Source organism: Melanotaenia boesemani, chromosome 3, assembly GCF_017639745.1.
Source record: "Melanotaenia boesemani isolate fMelBoe1 chromosome 3, fMelBoe1.pri, whole genome shotgun sequence".
NCBI classification, from domain to species: Eukaryota; Metazoa; Chordata; class Actinopteri; order Atheriniformes; family Melanotaeniidae; genus Melanotaenia; species Melanotaenia boesemani.
This window is the reverse complement of record NC_055684.1, coordinates 37,483,290-37,495,455: the sequence shown is the minus strand read 5'-3', so window position 1 is coordinate 37,495,455 and position 12,166 is coordinate 37,483,290. Positions and strand designations below refer to the sequence as shown.

The 12,166-nt window shown below is 37.9% G+C and overlaps 1 protein-coding gene across 2 annotated transcripts; it reads right to left on the bottom strand.

Annotated features, from left to right (window-relative positions):
• Positions 1-451: 451 nt before the first annotated feature.
• Positions 452-10,251, bottom strand: itih3a.1 (inter-alpha-trypsin inhibitor heavy chain 3a, tandem duplicate 1). 2 transcript variants are annotated; one of them, XM_041980094.1, is made up of 21 exons: positions 10,093-10,251; positions 9,778-9,807; positions 8,056-8,216; positions 7,801-7,905; positions 7,517-7,679; positions 6,382-6,492; positions 6,108-6,236; positions 5,811-5,927; positions 5,560-5,728; positions 4,838-4,963; positions 4,566-4,747; positions 4,277-4,462; positions 4,046-4,185; positions 3,597-3,757; positions 3,440-3,469; positions 3,286-3,339; positions 3,045-3,158; positions 2,699-2,900; positions 2,071-2,243; positions 1,130-1,241; positions 452-1,037 (listed from the first exon to the last, which is right to left on the bottom strand). In XM_041980094.1, exons 1-21 carry the CDS (start codon positions 10,204-10,206, stop codon positions 899-901), a joined length of 2,718 nt encoding a protein of 905 aa, XP_041836028.1. In that variant the 5' UTR covers positions 10,207-10,251; the 3' UTR covers positions 452-898. The 2 variants fall into 2 exon arrangements, with proteins under 2 accessions (XP_041836028.1, XP_041836029.1); XM_041980095.1 differs by lacking the exon at positions 9,778-9,807 and having other exon boundaries at positions 10,093-10,244.
• Between the last annotated feature and the right edge of the window lie 1,915 nt (positions 10,252-12,166).

Sequence of the window (12,166 nt, the reverse complement as noted above, 5' to 3'; positions counted from 1 at the left end):
GTGTTGTTCATAACTGTCCCACATTCCTGTGTGAACAACAATAAACCAGAGTAGAAAAATGAATCCTTGACAAAAAGAATTGAAATGTTTCTGCTTGATGACAAAAGTCTCCATTAAATATATTTTGCTCCAGTATTTCTGGGTCAACATCTGCTTATAGTACTTTGTGTTTAATGTTCTAACAATTAAACCATCACATTATAACATGATAAAGTCAGTTTGTTTTTAGTTTGTGTAACAGCTCTACGCTCCTGTAAACCACATAGTTTCAAATAGGAAAAATAAAGTTACATGTCACATGCAAGTAGTTAAAATTATTCATTTTTATCATTAATCAACATTGGTGGCATGTTTGTGATGATTAAGAATGGAAGGAGGAGTTTGTTAAAATGGTGTTCATTCTGTTTTAACTTACTGAACGCACTGATAAAAGTTAATTCAAAATAATGAGTTTGTTTCCTCATATAATCTCTTTTTATTCTGCAAACTGAACAAGGCTGACAGTCTGTTATAGCCTAATTAACTTTATTTCAGGATGATGTGGAATAGGAGTCCTACAGCAGACTTTAAGACCTTTACAAACTTTTTCATCACTGTTTGGAAACGGTTTGGGATTTTTGTTAACTAATTAAGCATGAAAGTATCAAGCTGTGTCCCTTTAAATGACCATGCACAAATTAAACAGACCAAATAAAACATTTAACAAAAGCTGCATATGCTGCAAGACACATGAGAATACACAGAAAATATCTCTTAGTACATCTCACTGTTTCTCAGGATGCCGGAAGTGACTCCTTTGTCTACTTTCTGAGAGTATTTATGAATTAATTACAGGAAGATGTGCTCATTCATTTTATGGATTTCATTTAGAATATTTCAGTGGTAGACATGAACTGTTTTAAACAGTTTCAAAAAGGCCTGACACGATGTAGTCTGTCGCATCTCCATCAATGAGGCCTGATCCATTACTGTGAATGAACCAGCAGGGAACATTTATTCCATTTTTCACATCTGTCCTGAAGTCTCTCTGCCAGCCTCTGTGGACCCAGAGAAACATGTTGTGAGGACTGAATGAAACTCTAGTTACAAATTTCACAACATAGAGACACATCTGAGGCATTGAATGTACCTGGTTACGTTAAGCTCCTGTCCTTTCACATACATGGTGGCGTCTGGCTTCTCTGGGACTTCTCCTGGACGCAGGTCTGTCACCTCATATTCAATCCCATGATAGAACTGACCTGGAGAATAAGTTCAAGCCTCACGTTACACTGTAATCACTATGCATGTCTCCACTATTAATGATTATAAAAATAGAGTTAAAGGCAGGTTTTGTTGAGTATGCTTGTGTTTATGAAGTCAGCACAAGTAGTAAGGACATTTGTATTTGGCTGATTTTTCCACCTTTAATTATACCAAGTGGTGTTATATAATACATGGTTGGAAAGTCTGATTAGTCACCTTTACAGTGAGGTTCAACTTGTATGGATCCTGATTCTGTGGAATGAGAACCTAAATTTAAACAAACACGTCAGAATGAGATTCTGGAGACAGTTGTGATCCCAAATCTCCAGAACCTGGGATTTAGATCAATCCTCCAGGATGACAACGGCCAGGTTCATCACCTCCACAATTTGGGAGTGGAAAGGATGGAGTCATGAGTCCAAGCCGCAACCCGATCAAAAACTGGTGGGATCAGCTTGGACGTTTAGACCAGAATGACCAGCACAAGCATGCTGGTTGACCATCAACAATTCCTGGTTGAGGAGGTTGAAGAATGGGATGCCATCACACAGCTAAATGTGACCAGGATGAGGAAGAGGTGCCAGGCTGTTGTTGCAGAATATGAATACCAACAGGAGAATATTACAGGGGATTCTGTCATATTTATGCGGGGGCACTGCCCACACATTTAGCTATTACTTATTCCACAGAAGCAGAATCCGTGTAAGTTAAATCTTTTAAGTTTAATAACAGAAACGATCACTCGTCTGGATGTGAAATTAAAACAAAAAAAAAAAAACACAAACAAACAAACAAAAACAACAAACAATTCTTTTCATGTTGTACCTAGCAAGCCATGGACAGAAGAGGACAGGAGGTAACTGTCCAGGGTGTAGAAACCCAGGTAATCCTGGTGATACGGGTGCTTCTCCCACACTTTGTGTAGCAAGATCACAAATTTAACAGAGTCCTTCAGAGTTACTGTTAGACTGTGATCTTTGGTCACAACAAGATCCACACTGGAACGAAATGTACAAAAGAATTAAAGTAATCTTAAAAAAAAAGTACATAAACAGCAACTTAACATCTTTTAACAACATAAAAAATTAAGAATTTGTCATGCAGGTAATGCAGTAACCATCCTGCTGCCTTCTGTTGGGATTTTGGTCTCACACATTTGTAGTTGATGTTGTGATGTCTTTAGAATTAATGTTGCAGTTGAAGCAGATCCTATATTTCCACCTAATGGGCACAACTTAAGCATCCTTTGCAGCAAACAGTGGACCCCCCATCCTTGTATATGCAAACAATAAATCCACTTAAGGAGGCTAGTTGAGCTAGAAGCTTTAGTTTTTTAATTTAACTGTACATTTAAACATACAACATGAAAAATAAAGGTTAAAGGGAAACTTCAGAGATAACTAGCTCGTGGAAGCGTTCCTGCTGTGAAAAGACGGCTTATGGGATCACTCACTTGGGTCCTGTAAGAGCAGCCATATCAGACCACAGCAGCTTGATCTGTTTACCATCCTGGAACAGTGAAATACTCTTAGTGCTCACTTCCAGCCTGACCCCCAGTGTCTGGTGGATGATGCCAAAACGCCCAAAGTAGGTGTTGATTTTCCCATCAGGGTGAATCTTCTTGTCTCCGATGATCTGGCCGTTGACCAAAATGCCTGAACAAACAAAGTGACAACTGGTTACTGAACTAAGGAACAAGACTGATGCATGTTCACATGTGAAGGTAAAAGAACTGTAAAGACTGTGTTGTGAAACTGTCACAGACATTTAAGAGACAATAAATAGAACAGAGAGCCAACCTGAATCTGGGTCTCTGACCAGACTGAAAATGGTTCCTGGAAGATCGTTAATGTTGAAGCACAGAGCATCATTTCTGTCAGGGAGCTCTATCATGAAATGAGGATCTCCATCCACTGCAGGCAACATAAAAGCAGAGAGATAGTAATCAATAGAAAGGATGGAAGAGGATGTATAAATAAAGAGAACAGTCCTTCTTATAGACTGATACAAACTGCAGTAAATATTCCTGAGTTTACATACCAAAATATGTGGGAGCTGGTACCTGGTATGATGCAGGTCTTACATATTGATATGCTGCACACAGAATCAGTAAAACAGAAAATAAATCAAATTTACTGAATCCCAAAAGATAAAAATAGTATTTTGTTCTGTATGGTGAAACACACTAACTTACCAGCTTGTTTTTCTGCTTGCTGTCTTTGCTCTGTCAATAAAAAACAAATGGAAAAAACATCTTGATAAAATCACATTTCTTAAACTAGAATTCCAGCTTTTGCTGATCTAGATTATAAAGACACTCATGTTAAGAAAAACTAGTTTTACTTGGTTACCCTCAGTCATTTTGTCAGCAATGAGAGGCTCGTCTTGTTCGCCCTCGGTTTCAGGCTTGGTGACCACCATGGAGGTGAGAGGGGTGACAAAGTTGTACTGCAAAGACATTTCCAGAGCCTTTGCTGTTGCATTTGCTTTCTCATGTGGCTCACCAGTCTTGCTGTGATGAGGAACACAAATGTGTTGCCACAAATGACTTCAATCTTAATGTTTTAGACTGTTGTAATGCTAGACTGCATTTTTAAAACCGTTTTCTTTGTGTGAAGCACTTTAAGTTGCAGTTGTGCTTGAAAGGTACTATATAAATGATTAAATTACTTACTAACAGAAAACAATAACAGGCCATAAATTATGAGACTAAAAACAGTTATCTAAAAAAATACAGTTGTATGAAAAGTATAGTGAGACTAATTTCAGTCAGTGGTTGAAGTGAAATGACACAACTGACCTTTTATCCAGCAGCTGCTGTATGGTGAGGTAGGCCCACAGACGCTCAGTAAAATCTCCAAAGATGTACTTCTCATCTGGGTACATCACATCCCAGTCCACAACACTAGCCTGGCCCTGCACCTTGAAGTCATCTTCAAACTACAGAGGAGAAGAAATGAACAAGTCATGTCCACGAATAAAATAAATACCATTTTCACAATTTAAATTTCTAGTACGTTCTTCCTCTCACCCCCTGGCCAAACACTTCCACTATGAAGTTGTCCAGGTTATTGTCCATCAGCTGACCAGCCACCACAATTTCAGAGCCATTGAACAACTGACTGAAGTGACTGGTGGTCACGAAGTCCACTGCATTGTCAGGATACTGCATGTCCACCTCTAAGAGCAGTGGGCTGGACACTTCCTCATAGAAACCCTGGAATAAAATATATTATATACATTTTTCAAATCAAATACATCATTCTAGAGGAATGGCGACATGACAATATGCTTTACCAAAACACATCTAAATCCGTCACCTGAAGCTGAAGTGCTGCATCTGAAGCTTCAAAGATTCTGCGAGTCAGTCCCTTGTTTTGTTTGCTCATCACATCCAGGAAATTATAGTCCACATCATTTCCAAACCCAAGACAGAAAAGAGACATATTTCCTCCTGCTGCAGACTGCACATTCCTCTGGATTGTTGGGATGTCAGTAATACCTTCACAAGCACAGATTCAACACAAACAATGCTAATAGTGAATTGTTTAAAAATGCCTTCTGTCTCACAACATTTACACAATCTGCTTACCACTTGCTGGCCTTCCATCAGTCAGCAAAATAATCATATCAGTGCTTCTCTCCAGTAGCCTTTTCTCTTGTCTGTCTTTGGTCAGCATGTTCACACCTCTCAACACGGCATCATTTATATCGGTACCTTGATAGAAAATACAAATCAATTAGAAAAATGTCATAAATGCCTTTTGTTGTTGGTTTTCTCACATTTTTGCTTTTGACATTTGGGAAGTTAAGATAATGTTTTTATATACACTGTCTGTCTGGTCAAGAAAAAAAAGTCACCACCTGGATTTAACTAAGCAAATTGGTAGGAGTCTCTTATTGGATGATTACTGCATGGGCAGTAACAAGTTATTTAATCCTAACTGATGCAATGAGTAGCTTCTGATTTCTTAAACAACCATGGTAGTAAAAAAGATGTTAGTCTGTTTAAGAAGGGTCAGATCATTGGCATCAAGCACTTCACTGGAAGGATGGTGGGGAACCATCATCTTCCAGGAAGAAATGTGGTCTGAAAACCATCCTGAATGATGGTGATCGGTGATCACTTAAAGGTTTGGTGAAAGCAGATAGAAACTTTGGTATGTGCTGGAGAAGTTTTTGCACAGTGGTCGGACTCTCCGTCATCAATACAAGATCTTGGGGAAAAATTAACTCTGGATGGAAATAAATCTTGTGATGTTGCAGAAGCTTATCAAAACAATGCCACAACAAATAGTCACCACTTGTATTAACCTCCAAGATCTCTAATATTTCTGACATAGTTCATGGCTTGAGTCACATTTTCCTTAGTTGCTTTGGTCAATGAATCCTTCCAATGATCGATGGTGTGATCAAACTGGATCAGAGCAAAGTAGTCGTCTTCATAGAGGTCCTCAAGAATGACCAGCAATGCCTCTCGTGTCTGCAAAACGTCAGAGATCAACATGTGTGCATGTGAGCATTGCTACAACAAAACCACATCAACAGTCTATACAATCTCTCACCTGCTGTATCTTTCTACCACTCATTGATCCACTCCGGTCAATAACAAACACCACATTTTTGGGGACTCGGTGCAGGCCAGGTGGAGAAAAGAAGTGCACAAAGTATCCATTCGCAATCTGAGGGAAAAAGTATTACAGAAATCAACATGTGATCAGTCAGAACGTTAATCATTTTTTATTTTTTAACTAAACAATCTAAACTTTCCAAAGCTCTGAATCCAGACAAAGGCATCAAAGGGAACACATAATGATGTGGCTCTGAATCCATAGTCTTATAGTCTGTTTATGACGGCTGACCTGAATCTCCCCGATGCTCGTCTCTCGCTTCACATCATACTTAATGACAAAATCTCCATCAATGAGAGTTCCATCACAACCTGGGCATTTCCTCTGCTGTTCCATCGTTGGTGAGAAACTGATGTGTGCCTGACAAGTGGACAGATACACTGTGTGAAATATGTTTGTTTTCAAAGATGTTTAGAAAAGTTTGGCAGATTCACATCAATTAAAGAGGTCAAACAGCATTAATATGTGCAAGCTATACCAAGAGATGATCTTCTGGAGCATGTACCTTTTTGTCAGTGACTGTTTTCTCCACCAGGGGGAGCAGCTCATTGGAGAGGAAGGTTGCATGGGCATCAACATAAGAAAGGCCCTGCGGCTCATAGATGTTTGTCACAATCTGTTTCCACAAACGCAAAAGATTGTTTTTTCAAGGCAAGACAAGTTTATTTGTAAAACACAGTTCAAGTACAGGGTGATTCAATGTACTTTATAGAGACATTGAAACATCAGAAAATAAGAAGCATAATTTAAAATGAAAAACAAAAGAGAAATGAAAGAGAGAGAGAAAGATCATTAGATAAAAACTGTCTTAAAAATGTGATCAAGTTTAAAAATTAAAGCTTAAAAGAACCAGATGAAGATCTGGACTCTAAATAAAAACTCGTTCCATGCAGCAAAGAACAGGTGAGCCTTTAACCTGGATTTAAATAAACTGAGTGTTTCAGCTGATCTGAGGCTTTCTGGGAGTTTGTTCCAGACATGTGGAGCATAGAAGCTGAATGCAGCTTCTCCATGTCTGGTTCTGACTCCGGGAACTGATAAAAGCCCAGATTCAGATGACCTGAGGGTTCTGGTAGGTTCATACTGGATCAAGAGGTCACTGATGTATGTTGGTCCTAAACCATTCAGAGCTTTATAGACCAGCAGCAGAACTTTAAAATCTATTCTCTGACGAACAGGCAGCCAGTGTAAAGACCTCAGAGCTGGACTCATGTGGTCCACTCTCTTGGTCTTAGCCTGTACAGGGCCCCGACCTCCTGGTGGCATTGTAATATATATCTGTGTGTCATCTTTGTAGCTACGGTAGCTAATTTCGTTGTTCTTAATGACCTGTGCTGGTGGGAGCCTGTAGATGTTAAACAGAAGAGGACCCAGGGGGGAACCTTGGGGAACTCCACATGTAATTCTTGTCTCCTCATATCTGAAGTTACCTATCGACACAAAGTACTTCCTGTTCTCTAAGTGCATTTTGAAGCAGTTTAGTTCAGCGCTGGAGAGGCCCACCCATTTCTCCAGTCGTTGGAGTAATATGTTGTGGTCGACTGTATCAAATGCAGTAAGTTTCAAATGAAACACTTAACCCAGATGTCTTTACACGGAAATCACTATGAGGCAGAATTCAGTCTGAAGCATGTACTCACCTGGAACTGTTGGACCAAGGATTTGGGTTTAACTCTGGTCAAAATCTCATATTGGCCAAATTTCCTTTGAAGGAGCTCCTCATAGGTCAAAATAAAAGTCACGTTACTTTCTGCTGCAATATTGACAGACACTGAAAATTTCTCCATCTTTCTTCCAGAAATCCTGCAATAAATCAGACATAACTCTCTACTGTTAAAGCCAAAATTGTGAGTTTGGATTTTTATATCACAAACACCACGAATAATGAATTTAAGTATAATTTTTTTTATCTGGATACACTCACTTGACCAGTCCAGCTGTCTGTCCAGAGGATACAGCCTTCTCGTACTGTTTCTTAGCTTTCTCTTTCTCCTTAACCACTCCAACATACACCTTACCTTCAATTTCCCTGTGAAGGAAATCCATGACGAACAACCATAAGCAACATGAATGAACTGCATCATGAAGAAAAAGTAGCTTTAGAGCAGAGATAAACAAATTCCCACAGTGTTAAATTGTGAATATGAACAGAACAGATAAGAACGAGAAACAGACTGACATGCTGAAGTTTGTAATGAAAGCAGATTTGGGTAAATCCACTTCGAAAAAGATTTCCTTGGATGAGTTTGCTTCATTTAAAGCCGCCGAGGTCATAACAGTGTGGGCGAAGCGAGACGTCACAGTGCACTCCACTATTACACTGTGCACCTCCACCTGAGGCTGGAAGAAAGAGAAAAACATGAATAGAATAAAACAAATCAAATATGAAATCCCTTATTGTAAGAACTAAAAGATTACATTCTGTCTTAAAACTATACATTATAATTACGATTTCTCTTAATGTCATTCAACTAAAATTTATTCTGGACAAGATTAATAAAAGGGGGTTGGACCAGTGGGCAGTCATCTAATTCCAACATTAACAAGTGTAAATATCCACAACATAACATTTACTCAAACTGTATTCAGTTTATGAAGACTTACAAGTGCTTTGACTGCAGAATACTGCAGCCAAGACACTGACTACTCATACAGCTTTGGGAAAAAAAAACACTGAATTACCTCTTAAATGTGACACCTACTGACTCAAAGCTTTCGTGAGCTCACCCTTTAACATAAGCATTGTGAACAGTAAATTACTGTAAAAATATATAGTTTTTAAACAGAAACTTTGATGCACTAGTAGGTGTCACAAATATTGCAGCTTAGAAGGGGTTTTTAAAACATTACATCACTGATTCCACCATGGGAGTGTTATAATGAGGCTGCCTCATCTATGCTGTTGGTGTGTTATGACTGCCTAGCAATAGTTACCCCAGTGAAGTGGAAACCACAGGGTGTTAAGTCATAAGTACCATAAGCCACAAGAAGCAGAACAGCTCAGGTCAAAGGGAACTGGGTGTTAAACAAAAGTTAATTTCTTCTCGTTCAATTAAATGACTAGATTAACCGTTAGCTTGGGCAACAAACTACAAATGAAATAGAAAACTTTCTGAACTGAGCTGTATTGTCAAATTCTGTATTTTTGTTTTTATGAGCTCATGCTATCTAAAAAACTGCTACAAAAACCTAAGATTTTTATTTGGAAAGCAAGCTACTGACATCACAATTAGCCTTTTAACAAGCTAAGCTAATATTTGGCTAAGCTATCTTTAGCTGTGGAGCTATATATTAGCTTAAGCTTCTGGTGCTAAAGTTACTTTAGCAACAGTAACACATATCTCAGGTGACGAATTTTTGATTGTTTTAGGTCATTTTAAATAATTTGATTTGATTCCTGTACCAGTGTGTCTCTTATTGAGCCTGTTCTGATTAGTGAAGTCAAACCAACGTGCTTTTGTTGTGACTCACTTTTTAGTTTCCATATGTTGAGGAAAACTAAAAGACAACAGTCCTCCTATGAAGACTCCAGATTTGCTCCAAAATGTACTGGAGCTACCACAACAAGTTTTTATAAAAGTATATTTTAAAATAAATATTTTCAGATGGTCTTTATCACCAGCAAACATTTTTTTTACCATGGTCACATGTATCATGGAGGAGAGGGGAAAAAAGAAAAAAGATCTATAAAATGTGAAAATTTTAGATTCAAATTCAGCTAAATCAGTGAGTAAACTTCCAATTTTTGTTTTGGATGTTTTTACATTATGTTGCTGTTTAAGTTGCATATATTTTAGTATGATTCTGTATTTATTCTGAACATTTTTTAGATTTACTAAAAACTATCAAGAGGTTTTCACCAACACAAACTATTTATTTGTGGATAGTTTTGGCAAAGTACCTGCAGAGATCTGGCAGCTCTTCTGTTCTCCTGATAAAAAAAAAGATGTCAGACCAGTATATCAGAATAAAAACAGTATTGCTACGACATGAACTACTGCAGCTTGTACTAAAACCCTTACATTCTGGGTCACACATACTAAAGAAGTACTAATACTGTGGTAAATTCATTAAAATAATAAAGAAAGAAAGTTATGTCTGAAAAATACAGACTGGTGGCCACATGATGAACTACCACATAAAATCAAAATAACATTTTTTAAACACCACAAAGCAGGATTATTTGAAATGGAGACCAGAATAAGAAAAAAGTTACCTGTGGAGCTTCATCGTCCTTGAAGATAACCAGAGCTCCTGAAGCCAAACTGGACAGCCAGAGGCAGGCACAGCCACATTGCAGCAGCAGGCAAACGCCCTTCTGTCCAGACATGACTGAACTCTCAATGAACACTGGTTCCTTTACTACGGACTAAAAGCTCTCTGCCCTGGGAGAGGTGCAGAGTGTGGGTGTGTTGCTCTTGACCGTTGACCAGCAGATTTTGGCTTAATGTGCAGGAGATCCAGATGTACAAAGGTGGTACTTAAAAGCTACAAGAAAACATCAGCAAGTAACTAAATGTACTGAGACCTAACTCACATCTATTTACACATTGGGCAAAATAACAATCAGAAGACACTAATGTCTAACAGAGGACATAAAAAGGCGACAAGTATAGGCATCGACATGGTCATTTAATGTACAAGATAAGTGTATAACATTATAGAAAAACGTTCTGTCACAGCACGCTGCTGATATGACAACCAGGTGTTTGTGTTGTCTCCCACTATGTCTCACAATCTGCCATGTGCAGCAGCTGAGATCATTTATATCATTCACCTGGTACAAAATATAAAACGAGAAGCTCCTTTTTTAATATTGATAAATAATTGTGAAATAATGAATCTTTACAACTCTCAGGTCATTTCTGCTTTGCACACAGAAACTCTTTATTTACCAGAAATGAAGCAACTTTTGTTTGATTTGCAGCTTTTGGCAGCATTTTCACAGACTTGGAAACCTGAGTTTCTGAGAAGTATTGCTTTATTCAAACTGGGCTTGGTGAGCCATTTTTCATTATGTAACCGTACATTTCTCCACTCTAAATACTTTCTTATTTTCAGTAATTAAATAGTTAGAAAGTCTTTCTTAGAAGCTACACATTCTTGGGAGTACTGTTTAACAAACAACAAAAACACAAACGAAATGTAAACAAATATTATTTTGTCTTGGTTGTTGTAAATAAATAAATAAATAAGTCTGTTACTTAAGAGTACTTTGGACATCTTTCACTTTTAAAATATCTTGTTTGTCCCTCATTACTCAGCATGTTTATCAGTGATTCACTCTCGTCCAGGAATATGTGTAAAGGGACGATGAAGGCTTCATTTAGACTTGTTCCTGCTTTGCACACAGAAACAAAGAGGCGGCTGTTTATTTACCAGAGATGAAGCAATTTTTGTTTGATTTGCAACTTTTGGCAGCATTTTCACAGACTTGCAAACCTGAGTTTCTGAGAAGTATTGCTTTATTCAAACTGGGCTTTTGTGAGCCATTTTCATCGTGTGACAGTACATTTCTCCACCCGGACCCCATTCACTGTGTTTGTTGTAATTAGAAATTTATAGTCTGTTACATAAACTTTCAGGAAGAAAGTATTTAGAAAGTATTTCTTAGAAGCTACACAGAGAGTCCCGTTTTACAAACAACAAAAGCACTAAATGAAATGTAAACAAATGTTATTTTGTCTACATGTTGTTGTAAATAAATAAACAAATAATTCTGTTTTTTAAGTGTACTTTGGACATCTTTTACTTTTAAAATACCTTGTTTGTCCCTCACTACTCAGCATGTTTATCAGTGATTCACTCTGGTTCAGGAATATGTGAAAAGGGATGATGAAGGGTAAATATAGAATGCAGCTGTGCAGTTGGTTACACAACACAGAAGTAAAAGAGAAGGGTCTTTCTGGCCATATATAGAATATGTGTACTCACTTAAACAAACAACATTCCACCAACTGTATGTTTAATCTCAGTTAACTCCACCTAAATCACACACAAAACTTTTTAAATGATCATGGCTCATACGCCAGGTAAGCAGTTGTCATTCAGCTGGGTACGCCATCTTTGGCTTCATGTGTTCTTTCCTTTTTATTATAGCCATTTTAATGTCATTTAGAAAATAAAAAAGGTTAAGTTCATTTAACCCTGTTCTGCTGTCGGTCATATTCAACCTCACAAGTGTATCTCATGATAGCAATTTGAACCTACTTATCTTTTCAAACGTAAAAGTGTCATTCTTTAGGTACTCTGTACTCCAGGAAACTACAGTCTGACCAACTCACTGACGT

Excerpts from the sequence above, each read along its gene's own strand:
- itih3a.1 (XM_041980094.1), bottom strand. The coding sequence starts at position 10,206 with ATGTCTGGACAGAAGGGCGTTTGCCTGCTGCTGCAATGTGGCTGTGCC. Across the intron at positions 5,729-5,810 it reads GTGGTAGAAAGATACAGCAG|ACACGAGAGGCATTGCTGGT; the intron begins GTGAGAGATTGT and ends GACGTTTTGCAG. Across the intron at positions 3,159-3,285 it reads ACCAGCTCCCACATATTTTG|TGGATGGAGATCCTCATTTC; the intron begins GTATGTAAACTC and ends TGTTGCCTGCAG.